This window comes from Propithecus coquereli, unplaced genomic scaffold (genome assembly GCF_000956105.1).
Source record: "Propithecus coquereli isolate 6110/MARCELLA unplaced genomic scaffold, Pcoq_1.0 Scaffold461, whole genome shotgun sequence".
Lineage (NCBI taxonomy): Eukaryota > Metazoa > Chordata > Mammalia > Primates > Indriidae > Propithecus > Propithecus coquereli.
In genome coordinates this window covers 550,003-577,900 of record NW_012150408.1, presented here as the reverse complement: position 1 = coordinate 577,900, position 27,898 = coordinate 550,003, and the positions used below count along the sequence as shown (strand labels likewise).

The following is a 27,898-nucleotide window of genomic DNA, read 5'->3' as shown; positions in this document are numbered from 1 at the left end:
AAATGTCTATGAGAAGGGATAAAACAGGATGAAGAAAAATGTGAGATTTTATAGATTTGACTTTGAAACCTTGTCAGAGTATTGCATAATTATAAAGCAAGTTAAATTTTAAAATGTAATTTTTTAAATAGAAACGAAACAACTGAATACATATATCAAGTTGGTTATATAATCACACAGGGAGAAACTATTTTGAGTAACTTTAAAACAGTGATTTGACTGTTCAGTTCTAATGGGATAGACTTTATGTCAGTTGTCGTTTATCACAATAATGTTGCTTAGTAAACCACCCAAAAATTCATGGGTTTTAAACAGCAGCCAGAGTGCTTACTAGTCTCCAGATTTTCTGGATGGATGTGCTCACTTTCCTAAGGTGTTCAAGCTGAACATCTGTTCCAAGCCTTTAATGCTTGCAGAGGAGGCTGAGTTTGGGAAAAGAGAAACCGCGTGCCTAAAGGCAGAATCAGAGGATGAAAACTCAGACCATTAATTAGGTAATGTGATTCTTCCCAGTGATGCCCAGAGCTAGAGCTGGAGCCCAGAACTCCTTCCTGGTGCTGGGCTGTGGAGTCGGAGAAAGAGGCTTTCACAAAGGCCTTTCCTCGTTCACTGCTAGACAAATGCCCACCTAGAACTGGCACTGCCGTCAAGTTTACTTTTCCAGCCTTTTCTTTGTGCACACATGCGGAGCTCTCGGCGAAGACAAGAGAATGGAGGTAGAACACCTACCTCTAGGGCCTCAACATTCTCATCTGAGAGCTGGAGCGAGAGTTCAGATGTGGCAGAGGGGTTTCCTGTCACATGCCGTCACTGCTTAGCTGGAGCCCTGAGTTGGGGATTCTGAGGTCCCATCTAAGCCCAGCAAGAGTGATGTGACCAACAGCAGCAGTTGCAGGCAGCGGGTGCAGGAAGGTGGCATGTAAAGCGTGTGTTCACCATCACTGACTGGACAGTATTAACCTTCTGGGTGTGTGATTCTGTGAATCTTGATTCTCTTTGTTATTCATAGGTTTTTAGTGTTTTTCCCTTTAAGGAAATTGTCTGAAACTAATAGAACTTCCTTGTTGTTACAGATATGAAGACAAACATGCCTATCATCACGTCAGAGAAGTAAGTTACGATCAGCTTTGGCTTTGGTCAAAATAATGGTTTAAATTAGACGTGTTTTTAGGTAGTCTTGTCCAGTGTGCTAGTCCAGTCCACACTTCTTTTCTTTTTTTGGTATTAGATGTATCCTTGAAAATTATGTCTGAATTTAATGTAGATCAAATCATTTTTGAAATGCATTAAGGTTAGTGTTTGTTTAAACAATGCTTTGCCAGTTGAATTCCTTCCAATATATGAAAAATTTTCCTGTGAAGACTCTGTTATTAAGTCCTCAGATGCTTGGATTTAGGTTCCAAGCTGGCATCCTGCCTTGTGTGGGCACAGATGGTCCTGTCTCCTTCCTTGCCAAGGGACCTTCCTCATTCACACCTAGGTATTCCCAGAACATTTCTCCCTGACCCCCTCAAACACACACGCACTGCCTGGCTGACTGCTGCACCTCCTCAGTCCTGCTCATGCATCACCTCCTGGGTTTCTCTCCTCGCCACCACGCCCTCTGCTGACCTGGCTCCTGCAGAAACTGCTTTGGCATGCGGCACTCGTGTCATCCCTCACACAGGGGTTTGGACTGTCAGTCCTTGGAGAGCAGGGACCAGGCCCTGCTTCTCTCTATGGCTGCACACTTTGCAGTCCTTTGGTAAGAGTTTATTAACTAAATCTCCATCCATCCCAGACCTCATTGTCCCTGTGGTGCAGTTCAAATTACAACTCTTCCATGAAACCTTGTAAAACTGAAATCCACAGTGATTTTTTCGTCTTGCTTCTAGCATGTACTGGCAGAATCTAACAGCTCCTTTTTGGTATCACTCCCGGTAACCCCGTGGCCAGCAGAGTGGCAAGGAGGCAGCAGCACCAGGGAGATCTCAGTGGCCACAACCCCAAGCTGGGGTCGGCTGGGGTTCTGGTCTGTGGGAGAGGCCTGCTCAGAACCTGGCAGAGCCCCCATCCCATGCGGGCTGCAGCGCAGGTGTGTTGCCACAGCTGAAACCTAGAATTCAGAAACAGCGGGAGCCTGTCCCTCTTCGTTGGGCTGACCATGGAGACAGCATGAGGTCAAGCCCGATTGAGTATGTGAGAGATTCTGGACGGGGAGATGGTCACCTCCCTGAAGAGCAGCCCTTTGTAAGCACTACAGTGTAGCATTCCAAGAAGTTTTATTGATCCTTATATTAATTTCCTAGGGCTGCCCTAACAAAGTACCACAAACTAAATGGCTTAAAACAACAGGAATTTATTCTTTCATAGTTCGGGAGGCCAGTCCAAACTCATGTCAGCTGGGCCACACTCCCTCAGAAGGCACCAGGATTGGATCCTTCCTTGCCTGCCTTCCCTTCTGGTGGCTCTCAGCAATCCTTGGTGTCCCTTGGCTTGTAGATGCAACGCTCTAATCTCTGCCTCCGTCAGCACATGGTGTTCTCCCTTGTGTGTCTTTGTCAAAATTTACTCTTCTAAGGACATTAGTCACTGCGTCCTCATCTTAAGTTGATTCCATCTGCAAAGACCCTATTTCCAGATAAGGTCATAGTCGTAGGTACTAGGGCTTAGGACTTGAACATATTTTTTGGGAGAGGATAAATTCAACCCACAACAATCGTCGTACATGTTTTTATTAAATGCAGTCCCAGAGGTTATCCAGCTGTTCATTATCCAAGGCCCTGCAGTCACACAGTTGCTCTGGGAAACAAAATGACAATATGAAATACAATAAGCAGGCCTCCTATAAACTCAGTCTACACTCCTCCTCCTTCCATAACGCTTCTGATATGCCTTATTGTGTTATCACCCTGGTTGACTTTTTTCTTCAAGACTAATCTAACTGCCAGATTCTCATTTTTTAATCTCTTTGCCTATGCTTTGATCACTTTCACTGACTTCATGAATCCTGCAGCTTTTTTTTTTTTTTTTTTTTCTGAGACAGAGTCTCGCTTTGTTGCCCGGCTAGAGTGAGTGCCGTGGCGTCAGCCCAGCTCACAGCAACCTCAAACTTCTGGGCTCAAGCAATCCTTCTGACTCAGCCTCTAAAGTAGCTGGGACTACAGGCATGCGCCACCATGCCCAGCTAATTTTTTATATATATTTTTTTAGTTGTCCAGATCATTTCTTTCTATTTTTTAGTAGAGACGGGGTCTCACTCTTGCTCAGGCTGGTCTCGAACTCCTGACCTTGAGCAATTCACCCGCCTCGGCCTCCCAGAGTGCTAGGATTATAGGCGTGAGCCACCGTGCCTGGCCTATTCCTGCAGCTTTTTTTGCAAGATTCAGATGTTCAATTTGCAGTGAATTTACATTACCGTAACAAAGGGAAAAGTGACATAGACTTGACACATGGCGACAGGATAGGAATGTTGCTCGAAGGGGAGTGTGCTTGTGTGAGGGTTAATTTTTAATAAGAAATTTTCAGGTTACAACTCGTTTCCCTGTATGACTTTAAGCATGTCTAAAAATGTCATCAGTAAATTCTATCAGCAAATGTCCACCCCCCCCCAAAAAAAACCAGTATTTGATTCATTATTCATACAATCTAAATTCTGTTGAATACAAAAAAAGTATTTATTTTTGTATTTTAGGCTAATTTTCCAAATGAAATGTTTGTCATAATTGTGTCTTTACTAGTCACTGTAAACTTCTGATTCATGTTTCAAGTGCATTTGCTCTAATTGGCCTTTTTCCAACAGTAGCTGTCCTTTGGTGATGAGAACCTTCCATGAAACCTTTCTGGACATGAGCGTCAGGGCTCTCTGGTGATGTCTTTAGGGGGCTGATGCACATAAGGGTGTGTCCCTAAAGGACCAGCCCTGCAGGGGTGCTTGTCACTGTCCTTGTTGTGGTCCTTTATTCAGGCAGCATTTACTGAGAGCCGCCTGTGTGTCAGGCATTGAGTAGGTCCCGGAGATTCAAGAGCAAGAAAAAGACCTAGTTCCTATTCTTGAGGGCTTTACTGTCTAGTGGGAGAGGAGAAGTAAACAGTTGTGCCCATGTGTGCGAGTGTTGTGATAGAGGCATCATCCTCATCATAGCTAGCAGGCACCAGCTGCTCCAGCGGTTCCAGTTCCCTGTCTGTGTGCCTTACTTGCGTTATCTTGTTTCATCTTCTCAAGAAACCTTTGAGGATAGGTGCTGTAGTTGTGTTCATTTCATAGATAAGAGAACTCAGTGGTTAACCAGCTTGTTCAAGATTGTGTGGGCTCAGCTCCAGAGCCTGCGAGCAGGTAGCACATAACGAGAACAATAAAATAGCTGGCAATGTTGGCATCTCCTCAGTGTATTCCCGTCTGTGTATTCTGTCCTTGAGTCCTCACATCGCTCCCGTGAGGTCCGTCTTGTTCTTATCCTTCTTTGGCGGTGAAGAAGCTGAACCATGAGGAGGTTAAGTTATGCTCAAGGTCAGGACAAGGACCTACGCAGCCTGGTTCCAGAGCCTATGCTCTCAACCACTTTGCCAGGAGCTTCCAGGCATTGACGGGCGTTAACAGGGTGAAGGGGAGGGGTGCTCTGTGCCAGTGGGAGAGATGTGTTCAGGGCATAGAAACGTGAGAAGCGCGGTGTGTTTGCGGGGGCCGTCCTGTGTCCTCGCTGCCCTGAGGGCTGTGCTTGTCACCAGTCGTGCTGCCACTGCTGGTCATGGCTGCCCCCTCTTCTACACGCTCCTCCTCACGCTTTCTGCCTTTTACTTCTCACGTGTCTCTCCCTGTGGCTTCTCCAGCGTGTTTGAGGGCAATTTTAGCAGGACTTGGCTACTTAGGGTGTTACCAGCCGATGAGAGGACTCCTTCAGTCTCACTCAGAGGCTTTCTTCTACACGCTCCTGCAGCTGTGTCTGCTTTGAGCTTCCTTAGGGATCCTCTGAGATCATGAAGAGGCAGGAATGCAGGCCTGGTTCTGGCGTGTGGCAGCAGAGCAGAGAGGTAGAGATGCTAATGGGCTCTGCTTGGAGCTGCACAGAGGGGCCAGCTTCAGAGCCTTGACCTCCTGAGGCCAGCTCGTCCCCGCACCACTGCCTCTGCTCTCAGAACAGCTAGTTAAGACGTACATTTTCCATTCATTAACGTATTGAGTCAAACCGGTTTATTTTTCAAGCCACCCCTAAGAATCCCCCAGTAATATAGTAGCAAATGTAATATTTATTGAGCACTCCGTATGTGCTATACATTTCATATGTCTCGTCTCATTTAATCCTTGCTGCCACCCCAGGAGGGTAGGTACAGTTATCCCTGGTTTGTAGATGAGCACTGAGCCTTACTGAGGGAGGCAGGGTCATGCAGCCAGTACAAGAACGTGATGGAGCGAGTATTGGAACCCGTGTCTGCCTTGACCGCTCTACCGCAAGAACCAGAGCAGTGCCCTGCGTGCTCACTTGGCTGCAGATCTTCTGCTCAGAGGAGGAACTGTTGAATCTTTTAATTCGGGGGTTTCACAGGTTTTGAGTCAAGGAATTTGACAAAAGTTGTGGGTCCCTTCCACAGAAAAATATACACTGACACAAAGATTTGTGTTCAAATAAAGAAGATTCATAAGCCCTATAGAGCCAATGCCTTTTTGATATGAAGAGCTAAGATTCTTTTTAGATCTCTCAAATGAAAGTTCTTTTAGCTGTATGCATGAGTGGCTATGTCACAGGGGGGAAGACACCCTGCTGTTTTTTGGGCAGCTACATTTGTTTCCTGGTTATAAAAGCAATACATAGCAAGATCCCTTTGAAGTGGTAGTACTGTTATCCCTATTTTATGTGTGGGGAAACTGAAGCACAGGGGAGTTAAGTGATTCGCATCGTCACACAGTGGTAAGTGAGAGAGTCGGGGCTGAACACAGAATGCACAGTACTAGAGTCACTGCGTCCTACCCACCTCTCGCGTATTAGGGCAGCCTTGGCAGGTTTTAATCTTTAAATCCAAGGTGCAATTCTTAATATGAAGGGATGCATGCTCATCTCCATATGGGATAAATAGGGTGTGGACAGCTTGGGAGTTCTTAGGAATCAGGGTTAAACAGCCACAAATCTATTTTTTTTAGGTATAGCAGATACCAATTTCCTCATTTAATTGTGTGAGATTTGGCAGTTTATAAACCGTGACATACTCAGTCATCTAAATACAGGCAAAATAAGGTGAAAAGTAAAATTACCTCTGCCTTCTCACAAGCCACGTGTTGTCTTAGGTGCTTTTCAGAGTAATCACTACAAAAAGTACTTGACTTTCACAGTCTTTGGTTTGATCTTCAGATCTCCAACACACGGTGGTTCTTCCATTATGTGAACATATCCCAGCAGCCTTGTCAGGCACGGACACCTTTTCTCTAGGGCAGAGTCCTGTTGTCTTGCCTGTAATTTTTTGTAACTTGGAAAGTGCTTAGGTGTTGCCTTCAAGTTTTAAAAACTTAACATATATTAATACTTTCTCATTAAAATATATTCTGAAAATTATGGGGGAAAAAGGTCATTTCTATTATAATATTGGGGGTGTGTGTGTATATATGTATGTATATATATAAAATCATTTCTTTCCATATTTAATGAAGAGATTATTAGGTACTGTGATGAATTGTTATTGAAATTTTCATTTTGCTTTCCACTACTAAACAAAGGCTGTTTATATAATGAATGGACTATCTCTCCGAAAACATTGCGATGTCCAAAATATAAAATAATACAAAACAAATCCTGATAAAGGATGGCCATTTTCTCTATTTACCTAAATTACTTTGGTCCACTAGTTTTAAATTACTTAAATTTTCATACTTTGTTAAATGGGGGTTAATTTTTTTTTCAAATCAAGCAAATAAAATGTAGTATAAAGAAGAAATATCTTTACCTATTATCCACCATTCAGTAAGACTGCTGTAAACATTTTGGCATACCGCCTTCCAGTCTTTTTTTTTTTTTTTTTTTTTTTTTTTTTTTTTTTTTGAGACAGAGTCTCACTGTGTTGCCCGGGCTAGAGTGCCGTGGCGTCAGCCTAGCTCACAGCAACCTCAAACTCCTGGGCTCAAGCAATCCTCCTGCCTCAGCCTCCCGAGTAGCTGGGACTACAGGCATGTGCCACCATGCCCAGCTAATTTTTTCTATATATTTTTAGTTGTCCAATTAATTTCTTTGTAATTTTAGTAGAGACGGGGTCTCGCTCTTGCTCAGGCTGGTTTCGAACTCCTGAGCTCAAACGATCCACCCGCCTCAGCCTCCCAGAGAGCTAGGATTACAGGCGTGAGCCACCGCGCCCGGCCTAGTCTTTTTTATATGTCTTTTTTTGTTGTCTTTGCTGACACTGTTTCTATCTTGCAGGTATCAGCATCGTGTAGAATGGGCGGCAAAGCTCCTGCGTAGACAGGGGCAGGATGAGAGTACCGTGCATAGAATCCTCAAGGATTACATAAAACCACTTGAGTGTCCTCGTATAAAAAGAAATGAAGACTTTCAATCGCCCAATGAGCGTAACGCTGAAATGGTTTCCAGCGTGGAAGGCACAGCAGGGAGAGGGAAACCTTCTGTGATGAATGGAGACTCTGGAAAGTCAGATGCTATGGAGGACCTGAGTGAGCCATCAGACTGCCTGCAGGAGGACTCTGGGAGGGACCCACCAACTACAGGTGGCCACCGTGACCGCGTGGTAGATGACACTGCACCTCTGCCCCAAGTCTGTTGCTGCAAACCAGATGCTGTAATCCCCCAGTGTGGCCCTCACCCTGAGCATGGCGGCAAACACGCATGTCTCCTCTGTGCAAGAGAGAGAGGGCCTGACCATGAGTATGTGCTTGTGGAGGAAGTGGCGTGTAACAGGAACGAGAGTGAGGATGCCCCAAATGAGGACGTAAGTAGAAGAAAATAAATTACTTCCTCCAAAGCCATCTGTTTCTGGAGATGTTGGCTAGTGGGGATGTCCTTTACCTGCAGCTGGTAGCTGGCCTGGTGTAAGGTCTGAGGCAACCAGCAGGCTCTGGGCCCAGCCCCAGTGGCACAGCAGCTATGAGAGCTGTTTCAACAAAAACCTCAAAATTTGTGAATAACTTTAACTTTTTAAAAATGTATAAATTAGGGCAAGGCCAATAATATTCTCTCCTTTGTTTGGGAGAAAAGGAAATGCAGTGGTAATTACGCATGATCTTGAGTACAGCCGAGGGGGAGGGACTCGTGTGGAAGTCAGCCATCGCGGGAGAAGCGTGGGGGAGCCGGCTGAGAGCCGCTTTGCAAAAGGACATGCTGTGAAAAGTCACTACCCTAGAACTGTCTGTAATCACTAGAGCCTGGAAGCAATCTAATGGTTAAATAGTATGTGAAATACCTACTTGAAGGAATATTATGTAGCCTTAGAGGTTTATGAAGTCATATCAGGAACCTGGCACATGCTTATGAGGTACAGACTCCTGGGTGAAAAAAACAACATGTAAGAAACACCCACAAAATGATCATCACGAGGAAAAGTTCATGAGGAAAAAGAAAATAAATCAAAACGTTAATAGTGGAAAAGTTAAAGCTTTCTTTTCCACATAAGTAATAAAAAATCTTTTTTTTTTTTTAACAGTATTAACCTAACAGCATGTGAATCTTGGGAATTTGTAAGAAAAATGTTCATTTTAAAATATAGTTTCTTCTATGTGACATAGAGTGCTTCCATTTGTTCTGTATATGTTTTATTTCTTTCTCTTTAGTTGGTACAAAGAAAGAGACTAATATGCAGAAGAAATCCATGTAGGATCTTTGAGTATTTGCAACTCAGCCTAGAAGAGGTATGTTTTCAACATGTTATCACTTTAGCTGTTGGCCTCTGGGCCTGGGTAACACCGCATATGGGAACCTATTTCACAGTGTGGTTCTGTTTGTAATTCAGTATTAAAATCACCGTCGGCAGCTTCCGTAGTAGGCCTGCTCAGCATTTATTTCATCAATTCTAAGATAAGTGTTTGGGATTTCCCTGTGGGATTCCACAGAGGATTCAAGGGGTTTATCTGAGCATTTCTTTTCTCGTCAAGATTTCGTATTGGCTGAGTGTTAATTTTCACCAGCTTTTTAAAAAATACAGCTTTGTTGAGATATCATTCACATACCATACAATTCATTCATTCATTTAAAGTGTTCAACTCATTGTTTTTTAGTATATTCATGGAGTTTCACTAGCTTTTAATAAGCTATGATGCATGATTCAGATCACATAGTGACTTACTAATTAAGTAAATAGATTTGTTTCCTCCTGTAGAATCACTAAGAATATGTGTTCCCTGTACTTAATGCAATAGCTGCATTCTAAAAACTTGGCTAAAAGTGCTCCTCCATAAACTGCTTTGTATTGTCCCCGATTGGAGTTTCTCTAGTCTGTGCTCACTTTATGTTCAGTCCCTCCTTTCTTGCTCATGGTAATACTGCACGCAGATATGTCCTTTCTGCCTTTGAAGGTAGCTTCCCTTCTTGGACACCCTTCTTCCCCAGGAGCTCTGTGATAGCTTTCTTCCATAGAAGCATCCAGCATGGTTCTTGGTGTATATCCAGGTCGCAGGAAGTACTTATGGAGTGCATCTGTGTTAGTAATTTCATAGCTCTGCCCACAGGAAAGCAGTTGTGTCTCCGCATTCTGGTCTGTGCTTCCTTGCAGAGAAGCCAATGGTACAAAACACAGACTTTCAGAGCAGGAAAGGATATTTGGAATTATTTATCTCTTCATTTTACAAATGAGACAGCTTAGTCTACCATGAAATACTATATTCAGTAGCCATGTGTGACAATTTAATTTGAACTAATTAAAATCGAATAAAATTCAAAATTTCATTTCTCGATTGCACCAGCTACACTTCAAACACTGAGCAGCCACATGTGGCCAGTGGTTACTGTTGGACAGCACACACGTGGAGTATTCCCGGCATTGTGAAGAGCTCTATCAGACAGCACTGTTGGTATCCATTCTCTAGGGTTTGACCTCTCAGAGCCTCAGTCAGGTTTCTTCTCTATAAAGTGGGGGCTATGCAACACCTTCTTCATAGGATGATGCTCTGGAAATTAAATAATGCGTGTAATGGGTTCAGCACAGTGCCTGCTTTATAGTAAAGCCTCAGTAAATGTTAGTGCCTGCTATTTTTGTCATTATCATTATCATTGCAAAAGCTATATAGTAGCTTGTTGAAACTCTCTTTTATAATCAAAAAAATATCCACTGGATACTTACTGTGTGCCAAGCACTGAGCTAAGTATTAGCAATACAGAAATAGAGTATGACTCCAGTCCTAAAGATAGCCCAGAAATCATTACAGTTCAGTGGAATGGGCACAGTGTGGCATATGGATCATGTCAGTATTGCTCTTCCTGTATCCTTCGGCCCAATGCTGGGCATCTGTTAGGTGCTTAATAATTATTTGTTACACGAATAAAGGTACAAGGTAGGGAATTTGCACAGAAGCTGGTGGAGACCATCAGGGCCAGAGCTGAGGTGGAAAGACTATATAGCGTCATGATAGCTGAGAATGTTAAAGGATAAATGGTGGTTGCCATGTGGACACGGGGCAGCATAGCCTGTCCCAGGCAGCTCAGTCGGCTCAGTCTCAGAAGTGGCAGAGCATGGAGGGTGCATTTATGAGTAGGGGTCTGGCCTGGTCCTGGTGGCAGCAGGGGGTTCTGTGGGGGAGTGGCAGTGGCCAGAGCAGGGTGGAGGATGGGCTGGAGGCCTGGGCCATTCGGAGCCTACCAGCCTCTTGACTCTGACCAGTGGCAGCAATAGGCAGAGAGTATTAGGTGTCAGACACTGGGAGTTCAGCCCCACTGTTCCAGTTGACCAGGTGCTATTTTTAATCAATAAATTAAAAAAAGCTGCTGCTGTCTGGTGCCTCCTCTTGAACACTCCCTGAGGAAAGGCAGGAGTAATAGGAAATGAGGTTACTTTGGGTTCTTGAAAGTTGCTTGGTGCCTGAGAACATTCCAGAGACGTGTCACAGAAGTTTTCAAGGAGCATGCAGTTAAACCTAGCTCTACTTCTCAGTTCTATTTTGGCATATTTCCTTCGAATGAATCACCCATGTTTGGCACACGACTTGTACAGCTTGTATTTTGGTCAGGAACGGGGCAGTCATTAAAGCTGGAATGGGTTTCACCCCTGCTATGGCGATACACAGCAGCTCTCCAAAGGGATGAAGGATGATAATCCCACAGCTGACTTAAAGATCTGCTCAGCATTGAAAGGAAGCTTTTGGTCTTTGACCAAAATTTGGATGTGCAACCTGGTAAGGGTGTTTTTACGCCTCTGCCGTGACTCATTCAGAACAGACACTGACAGTTTGACAGACTAACTGAAAAGCTGTGAATTGCAGTTACCCAGTTACTTGTGAAGAGTTCTTCTCTGTCCTGCATCTACACGCTTCCATAGATAAGCACACACACGCAAACGCCCAAATGCTTTTTAATAAGATCAGTGAAGAAAAATAAATTGATTTGGAAACAGGGAGTATCCCAAAAAATGAATCAGACGAACATTGATTTCACTGTAAATTAAAACTAATTGCATAATTCTTCTATAAAGTTAGGGCAGTCAACTTTTGAAGGTTAAAGAGATTAACAATTATCAGAAAATTGACCCATATTTTCCCAGTTCCAGAATCTGTTTAACTTTACTGTTCCTGTGTGTGCTGCTGGGAAACTACCGGGGAGGTGATTGGATCGGGGTGTTGCAGACCAGCTCACTTGTTCCCAGACAAGAGTCCCTCCAAGGTAGCAACCCAGCTGAGGCCCTGCATTCCAGGTCTAATCCTGCGTTTCATTTCAGGGACTAAGAAGTTTGACTTTGTTGGAGCACAAAGAATGACTTGTGCTCTAGGAACAGCATTTGGGCTCACCTTGCTCGGAGAGCCTGGTGAATAAATCAGAGTGGCAGTTTATTAACTTCCAGTGAAAGCCACATCCAGCCACGTGCCTTTCCAGGTTGGCACATTCTCTTTATGTAGAAAATTCAAATAAGGAATGATACTGAAATTGGAAGACAGGTGAGCACAGAATCAGGCTATGAGGAGCGAGTTGGATACTTCAAATGTTTAATGATACCAGGCTCTTATATCCTTTTTTACAAAGAAGGCTAAACTGACTTTTTCTTAATTCTGAAGATTCTAAGATTTTATTTTTTTACTTATTTATTTATGAATGAATGAATGAATGAATGACAGGGTGCTGCCCCCCAGCTGGAGAGCAGCGGCCTCATCATAGCTCACTGCAACCTTGAACTCCTGGGCTCGAGCGATCCTCCTGCCTCAGCCTCCTGAGTAGCTGGACCTGCAGGCATGCACCACCACGCCCAGCTAATTTTTCTGTTTTTTGTAGAGACGGGGTTTTGCTCTTGCTCGGACTGGTCTTGAACTCAACCTCAAGAGATCCTCCTGCCTTGGCCTCCCAAAATGCTAAGATTACAGGCGTGAGCCACCACTTCCCACCGATTCTAAGATTTTTATGTGTCTGCCTTCCAATTCGTTATTGTACTTAATGTGGTAGCATTTCTTTTTTCCTGAAAAGCTACCATTAAATTGAGAGTGTATCAAACACTGAATTGGTAACATCTTAGATGGGAGGCAGTGCAGTACATGCCACTAGATCTGCCATGTTAACCCTTGGGTTAAATTCCCCTCCCCTGTACCATGCAGAGACCTTGTCAACTTCACCTGATTCCCTATTTTCTGTGTTTGCTAACTGTCCTTCTGATTGGTATGTTCTTTAACTACGTTAGTATCATTAAGTTGTGGATCTCTCTCTTAGGAGTTCGCTGGTACATGCTGATTTCTTAATCTAACTCCAAGTTTGGGGGCTGCCTTATTAGTGCCTCTGTATTGCTTATATATACTTAGAGAGCTTTTAGAGTAGATGAGAAAATTTCCTTTAAAGAATAAAGAAAACCAGAAAACTGGTCCCTACACAGGAAGACTAGGTGGGGATGCTCGAGAGCTAAGGAGTGTGCTGGGTTGGGGTGACCGTGGTGAGCTGGTGGACTCGCCACGCGCCTGACGGTGTGGCAGTCTGGTCTCACGTATGCTTCCTCTTGTGCCCCAGGCTCTTTCCATTTTGTACCCCAACCTCTCCTTTTTCCACATTCCCCGCCGCCTTACTGTCTATAATATATATTCCAAGTCTCAGAATCCAGTGATGAGACTGTCTAAGGTTTTTCCTTAGAGATTTTTGGTTACTTTTTGCTGCTATGTTGATTGTGACTGGCCTCTCCACCCCCACCCCCCACCTCCGTTGGTCAGTGACTTTCCATATATCTGAAGTTTTGAAAGCTATCTGTAGACTTGAACTGTGAGATAGATTTTGAGTGTATTTAGCAAAAATATACACTTACATAAGTGCCTTTTGAATAAGGTTTTAAAGACTACTATAATTTTTCTCCATAAATATATTTATATTCTGCTTAAACCAGCTTGATTGAGTTAAGATCTTCTCCATCTGTAGTAAGTGCCTAATAGCAGTTTGCATAAATTTCATAAAAGCCATCATCGTTTTAGTTAAATAAAATTGAGATACTGGTTTCATTCAGTCTTGGGGAAACATATGTTTGCTAATAATGAAAAGACATCAGCTTCTGTAAAACTTTCATCTTAGCAGGTATCAGGAAAGAATCTCTTGTCAGGCAAGGATTGGATTGAACTTTTTTCCAAACTGTGCTATCCAAACGGTTATTAGAAACAGAAGGAAACTAAAATTAATTGAGCATTTAAGTAATTTGCATAGCTTATTAAATCTTATGGGATTTAAGCTTATGAAATCTTTATGAGATCTTATCAAATCTTTGAGAAAGCAATATCATTCCCATTGTATAGATGAAACACAGAGAATGTAAGCAGTACTTCCAAGGCCCTAGCTAATAATGAAGATTCGAACTCAGGTCTGTCAGATCTCAAATTTTACTGTTTGTGTTACACTATTTGGAAACAAGAAGTGCAAATGGGACGAGATGAAAGGGACTCAGCCATTTGAGGAAACAACTTCATCTTTTCCACTGCACCTTTTGGCCACTGTCTGGAGTCCACCTGAAAAACAGCAGCATGCTTTGTTAATAAGTAGTGAGTGATGGGAAGAGAAAGGTCAAAGTAAGGTTGTTGACTACATGGCAGAGTTGTCAACCGCTGCTGAAAGAAGTAGGAGGTGAGTGTTCACTGAGGAGAGACCAGCCGAGTCAGGTGCAGAGACCTGCTGTTGAGGGGCTCCAGCTGTTAAGTCTAAGCCAAGGGCAGGATCTGGGGACCTGTCTCTTTTATTCTTTGAGCAAAATCATTGAGCACCCCCAATGTGCTAGAGCCTCTTCTAGGCCAAAAGAACAGGCAGAGGTTCTGCTCTGCGGAATTCACATTCTGGTTTGAGAGACACATGTAAGAAAGATATTTTCAGACAAAAGTAAGTGCTCTGAAGAAGACGGTCAGGTTAGGGGTTACTTTGACTGGGCAGTCGGGGGAGACCACCCTAAGCAATGACCTTTGAGTCTGAGGCAGAACATGCCGGAGAGCGGGAATAGCGACTACAGAGGCAAAGACAGGAATGAGCTTAGTTCAGGGGACAGAAATGCAACCAGACGGCTAAAGAGAGTGGTGGTGAGATTGTGCAGGGACCTGCAGCTCTTAGCAAGCAGTTGAACTTTATTCATTCTAAGAGCAGTAAAAGCCCTTTGGAGGGTTTTAATCCGGGAAGTAACATGATCTTCACGTGCTAGGAAGATGAATCTGGCCACCATGGAGAATGGGCTGCAGAGGGCTAAGAATGGGGAGGCTGTCACAGAGGCTGGAAGGAAGCCACCACCAGCTGGGACCAGGATGGCAGTGGGGAACAGTGGAATAGCAGGTGACCACTTTCATCTCCAGAGAAGCTCTGGATGTGGGTAAAACTAAAGCAGTATTGCATTAAACCACTTTACTCTCTTACAGATTATTAAGGAGTATCTTTATGTGCACTCTGCCAGTGTTTACCAGATTATAAATTAAAACAAAAATTGAGTGTTTAACACATTTACAAATAGTGATAAACCCATTACATCTTAACATAAATAATATTTCCTACAAAAATAACTACATTTTCTAAAACAAAAATTGAGTAAGAATGGCTTTGTTTTTCATTTTTGCCGATTGCTTTAAGGTCTGGCTTCCTGGAAGTCACCTAGATCCTCACGTCCGCTTCTGGCTTCAGTCTTTGTGCTGTCACGCATCTTGCAGCCACTGGAGAGAATGAGCACAAACGAGACAGACAACGCTGTAATATTATGAAATATTACAGTGACCTTGAGGCTTCCTCCTGCCAAGGGCCTTGGGGACCCCGGGATCCCCAGGCCACCCTTTGAGAACTGCTGCTGTGAAGAGTAATGACATAAGATAGCCAGGCAGAGAATGGCAGGGAGTGGATTTGGGCAATTTCATCATTAATTTCTGAGGGATCATTAAGATCTTAGCTCCTATATAGCTTGTGCTGTCTTTTGTTCCTATGTGTGTACGGGACTGGGGGAGTGGTGGACAGTGAGGATACGTGCTGAGTAAGCCTCCTTTGTCCAGACTTGCTATTGCACAGGAGCGTGACAGAGAGGGGACTGTGTTTCTCCTGTCATGCTACATGAGAGGACCCCTCACCTGTGCCTGCTGGCAGCAGCTGCAAGGGCAGAAGCAGAATATTTGTTGTTTGGTTATAAATCTAATCTTTCACCCTCATATGTAAAAAGAAAAGCAGCCCTGTTTTACTACTAGCTACCATTTAGTCACTACCAACTACACACCGGTCTCGTCGGTGTCTGTGCAATGGTATCTGACAATCTAAGCACCAGAGCCAGGCAAAGCCAGCAACACGTGGCTCTTTGGATGGTATCAGTATTTGGCAGCATATTTTTATCAGAAAGCTATTTTTAGTTCCATTTAAATGTGATTTTATTCAACTAGGGCTTTCTTTGTCATTCCTCCAGCATCCCCCATACAGTAAAACATGTTATTGTATAATGAAGTGAGTGCAAACACAGAGTTAAAGAAAATTACTTTACAGCAAGGACTACTGAGAAACTGACATTGTGCCATGTAGGCAAAATCTGCACTGCCCTATCCTTTTCACAGATTGTTTTCTATATATATTTAGTTTAATAGGATTATTTAATTTTACAGAGGGAAATCCAATGAGCAGGTGTGTCCATTGTTGTTATAACCATCAACATCATTCTTCAGTTATGTAGTTTTTTTAGGGGAAAAAATACTTTATGGGAAAATTCATACAAGTGGTTTGTTTTTACTGATTTAAGCCAATTTGTAACATTCATATTTTCTTAGATATTTTCATCTTTGAGATTTGAATGAATCATTTAAGTTAAAAATGTCGGACCATTTTGACGATTTAAGAAATTAGTTTGTATTTGAGGTGAAGATGGGAAGAGAAATCAGTCTGTAAAATAATTCTCAAGAATGCGGAACTACTTCTAATGAACATTTTCTGCATGCTCTGTTTTTAGGCCTTCTTTCTGGTCTATGCCCTGGGATGTCTCAGTATTTACTATGAGAAGGTAAGATGCTTTGTTTAGACACAATCCACTTAAAATTTCCCTGATGTTAAAAGCAGGTTGGGCTGGGGTGGCTCATGCCTGTACCCAGTGCTTTGGGGGGGCTGAGGTGGAGGATTGCTTGAGGCCAGGAGTTTGAGACCAGGCTGGGCAGTATAGCAAGATCCACCCCTACGAAAAAAATATATATATATATATATTTTTTAGCTGGGTGTCATCTCCATGGCTGCAGACCCAGCTACTCTGGAGGCTAAGGCAGGAGGATCACTTGAGTCCAGGAGTTTGAGGCTGCAGGTAGCTGTGATCACACCACTGCACCTCAGCCTGAGCAACAGAGCTAGACTCTATCTCAAAAAAAAAGAAAAGAAAGCAAGTTGTACTAATTTGTAATTTGTACGGGATTTAGTACAAATGTGTCTACTTCTGCTGAATAAAATAGGAATTGAATTTCTTCTCTAAGTTTTGGCTTTGAGTCTCTGAATTGGGACTGTTTGAGCAAAAGGCAGCTTTGACCCCCTTTAGATTACGTTTCATTGTCAGAGACTAGAAGTATCATATCTTATACTGTATAATGATCAGGAAATCTGTGTCCAGGCAGTATTAAAAATTAACAACAAAAATACAAGCTACTGACATTTAGCACCTACTTTGGTAAAGGCTGTGTGTTAGGCACTTTACATGCTGTATTTCTAATCCTTGCCTCCAGCTGGTAAGAATTTTACAGATAAGATACCTGAGGCCCAGAGAAAACAAGTAACTCACCCAAGGTCACACAGCCAGTCTGGTTAGAATTAGTATTTGAACACATGTCCAGGTAACTCCAGTGCCCATGATTTTGTGATTTTGTATGGTAGCCTGCTGCCTTTAGAAGAAAGGTAGTCACAGAAGAGGTTGATACCATGGCTTTCCTCCAGGCAGAGGAGCTGGGGGGCTGAGGACACAGGGAGGAGGGAGACGTTTAACTGGATACTTTTTGTACTTTTTGAATTTAAAATCTTATGAATATAATTCAAAATAATTAAAATAAAATTAACAAGAGAAAGGCAAACAGAACAGTAAGTGGAGCAGAGAAAGTGTATTTTATTTGGTTATGGAGAGCACATAATTTTATCCTTCATCAAATTCTAATTGCATAAATCTTGTTCACAGTATTCCAGTGGTTTGGAAGTGGCTGTCTGCCTGATGGGCAGCTCAGTTTCCCAGATGGTGGCCATTTTCAGCCCCACCCTGCCTCCTCTCAATCTGATGGATTATTTTTGTGCCATCACATAACAAATTCTCTAGTTTCAAAGACTAAATGGAGAATTTTGTTTTTTAACTTTTTACTACAAAATTATTTTTGGCTTTTCTGAATATGGCCTGACATAGAGTAGCTACTTGTTAAGGGTCCATAAAATGTTGGAATGTGCTGTCCTCCAGCTTTGGTGGCTTATTACACTTGAGCCCATGGGCACATTTTAGTTCCTCTGCCTAGAATGTTCTCCCCAGCCCACCACCACCTCCTGCAATACCCTCTGTCCCCTTTCCCTTGGCTACTTCTCATTCTCAAGTTGCCTTTTCTGAGTCCCCTGGAACAGTGCTGTCGAACGGAAGTATAATGGGAGCCTCGGACAGGAGCCACATGTATCACTGTAGATTTTTGGGTACTCACATAGAAAAAGTTTCAGAAAAGAAAAGCAGATGATGTAAGATGTCTGTAATGAATGGAAAAGAAAAAAGCTGATGAAATTAATTTTAATATATATTCTTAGTTTATTTAATCTAACATATCTAAAATTATTGAGATAGTTTACATTCTTTTTTTTTTCGTACTGAGTTGGAATTCAGTGTGTATTTTACACTTAGAGCCCCTCAGTTGGGACAAGCCATGGATGGCTGGCAGCTACCACATTGGACAGCACAGGGCTGGATCTTCTAGGGAAATGCCTCTTTTGGGGGAAGTGTATTTTCATATTCACTGCTTCAGTTCTACACTTAGTATAGATGTTGATAACACTGGCTGAATGATGAATGAATACATGCATAACAATGCCTTTTTTAAAAATAACTTTAGGAGCCTTTAACGATAGTGAAGCTCTGGAAAGCTTTCTCTGTAGTTCAGCCCACATTCAGGACGACCTACATGGCCTACCACTACTTCCGAAGCAAGGGCTGGGTGCCCAAAGTGGGACTCAAGTACGGAACAGATTTATGTAAGTAATTCAACAGGGTTTGCATCAGATTCAAATTAGAAAATCAAACTGGTCATATGTGCTGTTGCCAACTTTTGTGAGAATGTGATAACCACTACACTACGGAAACTAGACAGACACTTTTCGTGAGAGAATGTGTCCTCCTCTGGGCTTAGGTAAGAATATTGGATATTTGGATTGGGATGGAAGGTAAGTCCAGAAAGAGAAAAGGTGATCTGCAGGAAAAGCCTCAGGGTAGAAGCTTACAGCCCCAATTTAGACTTCCCCTCTTCTTTGCTCTGTAATCTTAGAAAAAGATTCTAAACACCCACCCCTACCTCTCATTAGCCAAAAGGTCGTGGTGGTCCCTGTCCTTAGGGCCTCAGGTGCCTCATCTGCCAAGTGAGAGTAATCATATCATTGTAGTAATCAAAACTATCGTTTATTGTGCCAAACTTTGTACTCTTGGGCATTTATTATCATTCAATCCTTATAGTAGTCCAGTGCAATCGATACTCTTGTTATCCTTATTGTCTAACAGGGAGACTGCAGTTTTAAGCGAATAGGTCATTCGTCCATAATAGTTTCCAGGGCCAGAGTTTGCAGAGCTGGGCTTTGAATTCTAGAGCCCGGGCTCTTAGAAACCTTTATACAATGCTGCCTCCCCGAGTCTTAAAGTGAGAGTGTAGACCAGGTAAGTTCTTCATTCAACAGATACTGGGTCTGCTGTAGGCCGGGTACTTTTTGAGGTGTCAGGAATACTGAGGTGAACAAGACAGACACAAAGCTGCCTTCATGGAGCTTACATTCCAAGAGATGGAGGACAAACAAGCAAACAAATATATTCTGTAATTTCCAGGATGAGTACTATAAGAAAAATGAAGCAGAGTAAAGGCCTAGAGAATGCAGGAAGCTAGGGTGGGCAGGAAGGGACTCTGAATAGTTGTGAACACAGTGAGGGAATGGCTCGAGTGACTCTGGGGAAGAACGCTCTAGGCAAAGTGAACAGCAAGCACACGGACCCTGAGGCAGGAACGAGCTCAGCAAGTTTCAGGAACAACATAGAGACTGGTATGTTGAGAACTGAGACATCCTGGCGGGAGTGATGGGACACAGTGTCTGAGAGTTAGGCTGGGGCCAGATCGTGTAGGGCCTGGCAAAAACATTGGAGGTTTTTGGACCAGAAGTCTTGGGGTGATTTTGAGCAGAGCAGTGACTTGAATTTAACAAGACCTTTTGTCTGCTGTCTTATTAGTGGCTGAAGAGGGTAAAAATGGAAGCAGAGAGACTGTTAGGGGAGCTGGGCCCGACCAGCCCCACTGACAGAATGGATCTGGGATCTGTGGGTAAGAGGAATCAGAGATAACTCCTAGATACTGCCTTCATGTTTTGGACATATTAAATAAGTCAGTGGAGGTACTGAGAAGGTAGGTAGACAATTCTGGAACACAGGAGGCCCTTGAGACAGTTCTGTTCCCAAGGTGGGAGGGGTGGTCATCAGAGCAGCTCAAGTGGCTCTGTACTTGTCCCAGAGCAAAGAGATGTCTTCTTCCCATCTCCTTCTTTGGTTCTTTTCTAAACCACCTCTCGGCATATTTTTTTAGTCAAAATATTTTTGTTAACTTTTTTACATTTACATACATAGTCCACATTAATCCAGAGTATTTCTGCATGCAGCTGCAAAGAATAGGGGCATTCTCCTACATGATTATAATACCACGTGTAATGCCAAAGAAAAATTGGAATTATTCAGTAATATCATCTAAATATGCAGCGCAGCATATTACAGGCGTGAGCCACAGTGGCTGATGCCTGTAATCCCAGCACTTTGGGAGAATGAGCCTGAGTTCAAGACCAGCCTGGGCAACATAGTTGAGACCCCATCTCTACAAAAAATTTTAAAATTAGCTGTTGTGGTGGCGCACGCCTGTAATCCCAGCTACTCAGGAGGCTGAGGTGGGAGGATCACTTAAGCCTGGGAGTTTGAGGTTGCAGTGAGCTATGATGACACCACTCCACTCTAGCCTAGGCAACAGAGTGAGACCCTGTCTCAAAAATAAATAAATATAAATTTAAAAATTAAATAGCCAGGCCATACTTAAATTTTCCCAGTTATCCCCAAAATGTCTTTTGTGGCTATTTTGCTTTTGATTTTTTTGATCCAAGTTCCAGTGAAGATTCATTTATCACATTTGGTGGTTTTAGTTTCCTAGGGTTGCCATAAGAAATTACCACAAACCGGGTAGCTTAAAGTAACAAAAATTTATTCTTTCATGGTTCTAGAGGCCAGAAGTGTGAAAAAGCGTCAGCAGGGCCAGGCTCCCTCCAAAGGCTCGAGGGGAGAATCCAGTTCTTTCCTCTGCCAGCTTCTGGTGGCCCCAGGCGTTCCTTGGCTTGTGGCTGCACCCTCCAGCGTCTGCCTCTGTGGTCACATTGCTGCCTCCTTGTCTGTGTCAAATCCCCCTCTGCCTTTCTCTTGTAAGGACACTTATCATTGGATTTAGAGCCCACCTGGCCGATGATATCATTTCAAGATCCTTAATGATATCTGCAAAGACCCTTTTTCCAAATAAGGTCACATTCACAGGTACCAGGGAGTAGGACCTATCTTTCTGGGGGCTGCCATTAAACCCACTGCAGTCTCTTTTGTCTAAAATAGTCCCAGCCACTTGGAAGGCTGAGGCAGGAGGATTGTTTGAGCCTCAGAGTTCGAGGCTACTGTGTATGATGATTGTGCCTGTGAACAGCCACCGCACTCCAGCCTTGGCAATGAAGCAACACCCTGTCTGTAAAAAAATAAAATAGTCCCTCTATATTCTTATTTTGTTTTTCATAACATTGACTTTTTTTGAAGAGACTTACAGGATGTTCCCCGTTCTACATATGTCTGATCGGTCCTCATAATTAGACTCAAGCTCAGTGTTCTTTTGGCACACGTAGGTGATATGTGTGCTTATTGTACCACATCAGGAGGAACATGATGTCAGGTTGTCCTACTATCGGTGATACAAAGTTTGATCATCTGGCTAAGGTGGATATTGTCAATATCTGTTGTAAAATTACACTTTTTCTCTTGTAATAAGTAAGTTGTAGGGTGACATTGTACATAGCTGGTTTTGCAATAATTATAATGGTTGTCTGAATTAATTATCGTACTAGTCATCATTTTCTAATCCTGTCATTCCTTCCACATCTCTGTCTGGTATTCATCTGTAAGAAAGAGCTTTTCCTTTTCTTTCAGACCTTATTTTATCTGTTTATTTACTTTTTAGAAATGAGGTCTCACTGTTTTGCCCAGGCTAGATCTGAACTAGGCTCAAGCAGTCTTCCTCAGCCTCCTCAGTAGCTGGGATTGTAAGTTTGCACAACCTCAGCATCTCAGACCTTATTCTAAATGCCCAGTATTTCTCAGACTTTTGAAGCTTTCATCTTTCTACTTAGGCATTCTTGTAAAACAATTCCATTTTTCACCCTTACTACACTATGGTTATATAGTCACATGCCACATAACAATATTTTGGTCAACGATGGACCACATATACAATGGCGGTCCCGTAAGATTATAACGGAGCTGGAGGAACTGAAAAGTTCCTATTGCCTAGTGACGTAGCCATCATAATGTCTTAGTGCAACATTACTCACGTGTTTGTGGTGATGCTAGTGTAAACAGTTGTATAAAAGTCTAGTACATACAATCATGTACAGCAGTCTTCATGAAAGACAATTTTTCCTTGGGTTGGGGGTGAGGAGCACGGTTTCAGGATGATTCAAGCGCATTACATTTATTGTGCAGTCAACCTCTCCGCTAATGATAATCTGTATTTGCAGCCACTCCCTGGTGCTAGCATCACCAGCTCAGCTCTACCTCAGATCATCACCTCACATAAGGAGCGCGCAACCTAGGTCCCTCACATACTCAGTAGACAGTAGGGTTCATGCTCCTGTGAGAATCTAATGCCATGGCTAATCTGACAGGAGGCGGAGCTTATGTGTATCATGTTTGCACAATGGTGAAATCACCTAATAACATGTTTCTCAGAATGTATCCCAACACTAAGTAATGCACGACTGTAATTACCATCGTTATAGGAAACTTTTTGAGTGTTTACTATATGCCAGACACTGTACTAATACTTCTGCCTTCATTATAACCCCATTTTTCCTAAGGAAATTGAGGGGCAGAGAGTTGCCACATGGTCTTGGCGTTACTGAGACTTGAACTTGGGCCTGGCTGATGCCAGTGTTCATGCTTCAACTTATAAGCTGTGCCGGTGTCATACTCCATCATCAGAAATTATCTGACTTGTGGATGTGAGCTGCTTCCCAGCTGTGTAATGCTCCAGATGCATATTGGATTAAAGATGGGTATTTGATCACAAGTGATGACATTTGAGGGCTAGAAAATAACTTAATTTCCCTTAATGTATTCATTTTAGAATTTTGGAAACTGAGGCTCAAAGAAGTTAATAACTTGTCTAAAGACACACAACTTGGAAAGGCAGAGATTGGGCAGGAAACAAAACTCGTGAGTTCACTTGCATTCAAGTATGTGGTTTCCTCCCTTTACACTGCATCTTAGAAAGTTGCGAATTGTGGCCGGGCACGGTGGCTCACGCCTGTAATCCTAGCACTCTGGGAGGCTGAGGCAGGAGGATCACTTGAGCCCAGGAGTTTGACGTTGCTGTGAGCTAGGCTGATGCCGTGGCACTCTAGCCCGGGCAGCAGAGCAAGACTCTGTCTCAAAAAAAAAAAAAAAATGTTGGGAATTGTATGTTTGGATATTTTCTTAAATTTGTGCCACAGTGAATTTGAGCTGACTTGCCAAATACTTTAAATACAATTTAAATAGGAAGTAGAATAAGGAAATGTGAGTGTGGAAAATATAGTCTAGCAAAACAAGACTAAGTCAAGGGTTACTATGTTGTCCTTGGAGTCCTATACAGTTACTAAAATCATGCGGCAAATTTGGCACTGAGCGTCCTGAGCCAAAGGGAAACGTGATTAGCTATAGGATTGATATGTCCAAAACGAAAATGATACCAATTCCTCAAGGGAACCAAAACTTTTCCTTTAACTTTTCTGTTTCGGTTTAGCGCAAAGGACAGCTAAGAGCTTACAGATGTGATCATGTATTAGTTATGATAATTCCCACAGCTGTAGTTACATATAAACCCCAAGTCTCAGGGGCTTAACAGAGTTCACTTTTTGTTCATGCGAGATGAAATATCTGTGTCTCTGATTGGTGGGCAGCAGATCACCTCCAAAAGGTGCTTCAGGAACCCAGGCTTCCTCCTCGTGACTCATGGTCTTCAACGTGTGGCTTCCAAGGTCACCTTCAAAAAGTAACAAGCACAAGCTTTGTACACAGGAGGGTTTTATGGGCCAACCTAGTAGGGTCACACAACACACGGCCATGCTTGCTGCTTGGGAGACGGAGAGATGTGGTTGGCCACATGCCCAGGAGGAGGAAGTGGTGAATTTAGTAAGCAGGTGACCAGTCTCTGCCACAGATCATGTGCCACCAAAGGGCTCCCCGTGAAGATTCAGAGTCTCTGGCCCCAGGCTCCTTCATCGAGCAGCTCTTTGGACCTCCACAGACAGTTGACCCACCTCCTTCAAGTCCCCAGCAGTAGAGCAGACCGATACCTGAATGGCGTGTATGGTTATGTGACTTTTTTTTTTTTTTAAACCCACTTGACTTTCAATTTCTTAAAAATAGTCGTGAGCTTTGTTCATCTCTAGCATCAACACCCATCACAGTACCCAGAATAGCCACTTGGACTCTTTGAATTACATTGATTTGAAATAAGTAACAAAATGTTGGTCCGCATCATATGAACTTCACTCTTGATGTAATTCACACTCTTACCCTGGAGAGTGGAGGCAGGAGACAAGACAGGCATCACTCGTACCTGACTTTGGAATTCATTCGTAGGTTGGGACAAGGATATTTAGGGTCTTGGCAACAGATTTGCTTTACTAATTGCACTTTGTTTCAGGGAAAAAAATAGATTGGATTTTAAAAATAGACCACAGGGGCCGGGCGCGGTGGCTCACGCCTGTAATCCTAGCTCTCTGGGAGGCTGAGGCAGGCGGATTGTTTGAGCTCAGGAGTTCGAAACTAGCCTGAGCAAGAGCGAGACCCTGTCTCTACTAAAAATTAGAAAGAAATTAATAGGACAACTAAAAATATATATATATATAGAAAAAATTAGCCGGGCATGGTGGCGCATGCCTGTAGTCCCAGCTACTCGGGAGGCTGAGGCAGGAGGATTGCTTGAGCCCAGGAGTTTGAGGTTGCTGTGAGCTAGGCTGACGCCACGGCACTCTATCCCGGGCAACACAGTGAGACTCTGTCTCAAAAAAAAAAAGACCACAGGGCATATTGCAGATCATCTTCACACAGGTGACTGGATGTTTGCCTCCCTTTGGAAAAGAAAAAAAAAATAATAATACAGTAAGCTTTTGATTTTGGGTGGTTATACATTTTCTTCTTTTTTCTTTTCTTCTTCACAGTGCTGTATCGGAAAGGCCCTCCGTTTTACCACGCAAGGTTTGGAGTGATTTTTAAATAAATCAGTGGCTTAAAGGGAAATTTCTGGCTTTCTATTTGATTTTCAGTCCCATAGAAACAGGAGTCATGTTCCTCCTGGGCTGCCAGGGGTAGATGCTATATGTCCCTGCCTAATCCATTAACACTGTTACTCTATACATAGGACGATATATATAGGTTATGATAATATGTGTTTTAGTGTTAAACATTGAGCTAATCTATGTAGTGATTGTTCATCTTAATTTCTGTGGGTATTAGTGTCTAAACAGTTAAGCGAATTTACAGCTTTCATGTTGGGAAAATATTTCTCTTCCTTTTTGTTAAGTAAGCATTGAAATCAGGCTGAAAGTTTATAACTTAAAAATATGAATTTTGCATTAATATTTTCTCAATAGCAGTCTAGGGGATTTTAGATCAGTTGATAATACCATTCTCTATATCTTCTTGGTAGGACAAACAGTCGTCTTTTTAAACGGAATGATTTCATGCTTTTTATTTTTTCGGTATTTTTTCTGTGTTTTCCAGTTACTCTGTCATTATCGAGCTAGTCGATGACCATTTTGAAGGCTCTCCTCGCAGACCTTTCAGTTGGAAGTCACTGGCTGCCTTGAGCAGAGTTTCAGTTAATGTCTCTAAGGTAATACATCAGCTGTGGCATCCAAGTGTCACTTAAATGGTTCGATTTCCTTTTTTTTTTTTTTTTTCCTTAAATGTAGTAGTATCAAGAGTCACTTGTAGAAACTTCATAATGTTCCTGCTGGTGAAGTTCTGGAAGATTTTGGGATCTTCCATACCCTGCCCTTCTAGCCCAGGAAGGGCTGGAAGTTGTCTCCCTCACATTATGTTTTTGTGTTTCCTCCCTCCCAGCAACTGGTGCTCAACTCCAGTGACTGAGCTTTGGAGGTTCCCGTGATCTGACCAAGACAGGAATTGCCTTGCTCTCCAGGGCTTTCGCGGCTGTGTGGGCCTTTCTCTGTTGCAGTTTAACGTTCACTCACTCTCACATTCACAAAGGAGCCCAAAATCGTCAACGCATTTCCAAGTTTGCAGATCTGTAAGGGACTTAATATTTAGGGCTAAACACTTTTTTCCTCACCACTCTATTGTTACCCCATACTAAGGATGAGGATTTTTTTTGTTTGTTTTAGAAACAGAGTGTTACTCTGGTGCTCCAGCTAGAGTGCAGTGGCATCATCATTGCTCACTGCAGCCTCAGACTCCTGGACTCAAGTGATCCTCCTGCCTCAGCCTCCTGAGTAGCTGGGACTATAGGTGCACGCCACTGTGCCTGGCTAATTTTTTTTTTTGCCATAGAGATGGGTTTTCTGTAGAGATGGGGACTCGCTCTTGTTCAGGCTGGTCTCGAACTCCTGAGCTCAAGCGATCCTCCTGCCTTGGCCTACTAAGATTACAGGCGTGAGCCTCCTCGCCTGGCCAGGATGAGGAATTGAAGGTGCAGAGATCCAAGATCATGCAGCCCATGTACACAACTGGGAGTCATACCCTCAGCCATCTGGCTTCCCAGCTTATGTTCCTCTACATCCTATTGCCATGGAAGATAAGAGGGACATTTCATCTTACACTATGACTATTAAGAACGAAAGCTGTGTGTGTTCTCATTACTCATTGATTTGCTGGCTTAAAACCAATTGTGGGTACCCTCCCATTTTGTCCCACTGCCTCTGGAGGTGAGATAGGAGGACCTGCTGTACATCATTTACTTAAAAGTCACAGTTTCCAGGAACCTATCAACAACTTTAAATGAGCACGTACTGTATTTAGTATTTAAAATGCTATGTTTATAATCAGTGTATCTGCTTTATTTGCATTCTCTTGCCATGTCAGTGATTACCAAATGTCAAGTCCTTAGTCAAGGACGTGAGCCCCAGGTATGATTTTCCCAGCAGGACACTGGTGTCCTCTGTGAGTTTCCAGGAGCACACAGGGAGAGGGAGTGGAGGTTGCCTGCATTTCCTGCTGGTGCACCCAGATTTGTCCTGTTATTTTATAGGGTACAGAAATGGTTTTTTATTTCTCAATAGGAACTTATGCTGTGCTATTTGATTAAACCCTCTACCATGACTGACAAAGAAATGGAGTCACCAGAATGTATGAAAAGAATTAAAGTTCAGGTGGGTAAAATCAGAGACTAATACCCATCATCCCAAAGATGATATTTTATCTTCTGGAACATGCGGTCCCAAGAAAATAAATGAAGGCAGTCTTGCCTTGGTAACAGAATGCCTTCTCAGACTCTTTGAGCCTGTCTCTCTCACCTTTTCCTCACTACACCCATCAGACACTATTCCTTAGTTCCCTGTTGCTTTACCTGTGGCGTCCCCATCACTCAGCTGAAACTGCTCTCACAGACATCCTGTGACCTCCAGTCAGGCTTCAGGGCTTCAGTATTGAACAGAGCCTTCTCCTGTCTTGGCTGATTTCTCTCTGCCAGGCTGCCAAGTTCATTGTCCAGTCGTGCAGTATTTGTTCACATTTCTGCACCCCTCGCCCGCATATAGAGTCTTGGCCTTGTCTTTGGCTCTTCCCCATACCCTCTCTCCCTCCCCCTCTTCCCCTCTCCCTCCCCCTCTTCCCCTCTCCCTCC

At 43.1% G+C, this 27,898-nt stretch overlaps 1 protein-coding gene across 3 annotated transcripts in view; it reads left to right on the top strand.

Moving 5' to 3' along the window:
* The window catches only part of TSEN2 (TSEN2 tRNA splicing endonuclease subunit), a 39,540-nt gene that overhangs the window by 10,457 nt on the left and 1,185 nt on the right, over positions 1 to 27,898 (top strand). For all 3 annotated transcript variants that reach the window (XM_012655146.1, XM_012655147.1, XM_012655148.1), the window contains exons 4-11: positions 1,074 to 1,110; positions 7,380 to 7,905; positions 8,744 to 8,821; positions 16,522 to 16,572; positions 18,623 to 18,761; positions 25,257 to 25,293; positions 25,819 to 25,930; positions 27,336 to 27,425. In XM_012655146.1, the coding sequence (XP_012510600.1) occupies positions 1,074 to 1,110; positions 7,380 to 7,905; positions 8,744 to 8,821; positions 16,522 to 16,572; positions 18,623 to 18,761; positions 25,257 to 25,293; positions 25,819 to 25,930; positions 27,336 to 27,425 (1,070 nt within the window). The remainder of the gene's footprint in view (positions 1 to 1,073; positions 1,111 to 7,379; positions 7,906 to 8,743; positions 8,822 to 16,521; positions 16,573 to 18,622; positions 18,762 to 25,256; positions 25,294 to 25,818; positions 25,931 to 27,335; positions 27,426 to 27,898) is intronic.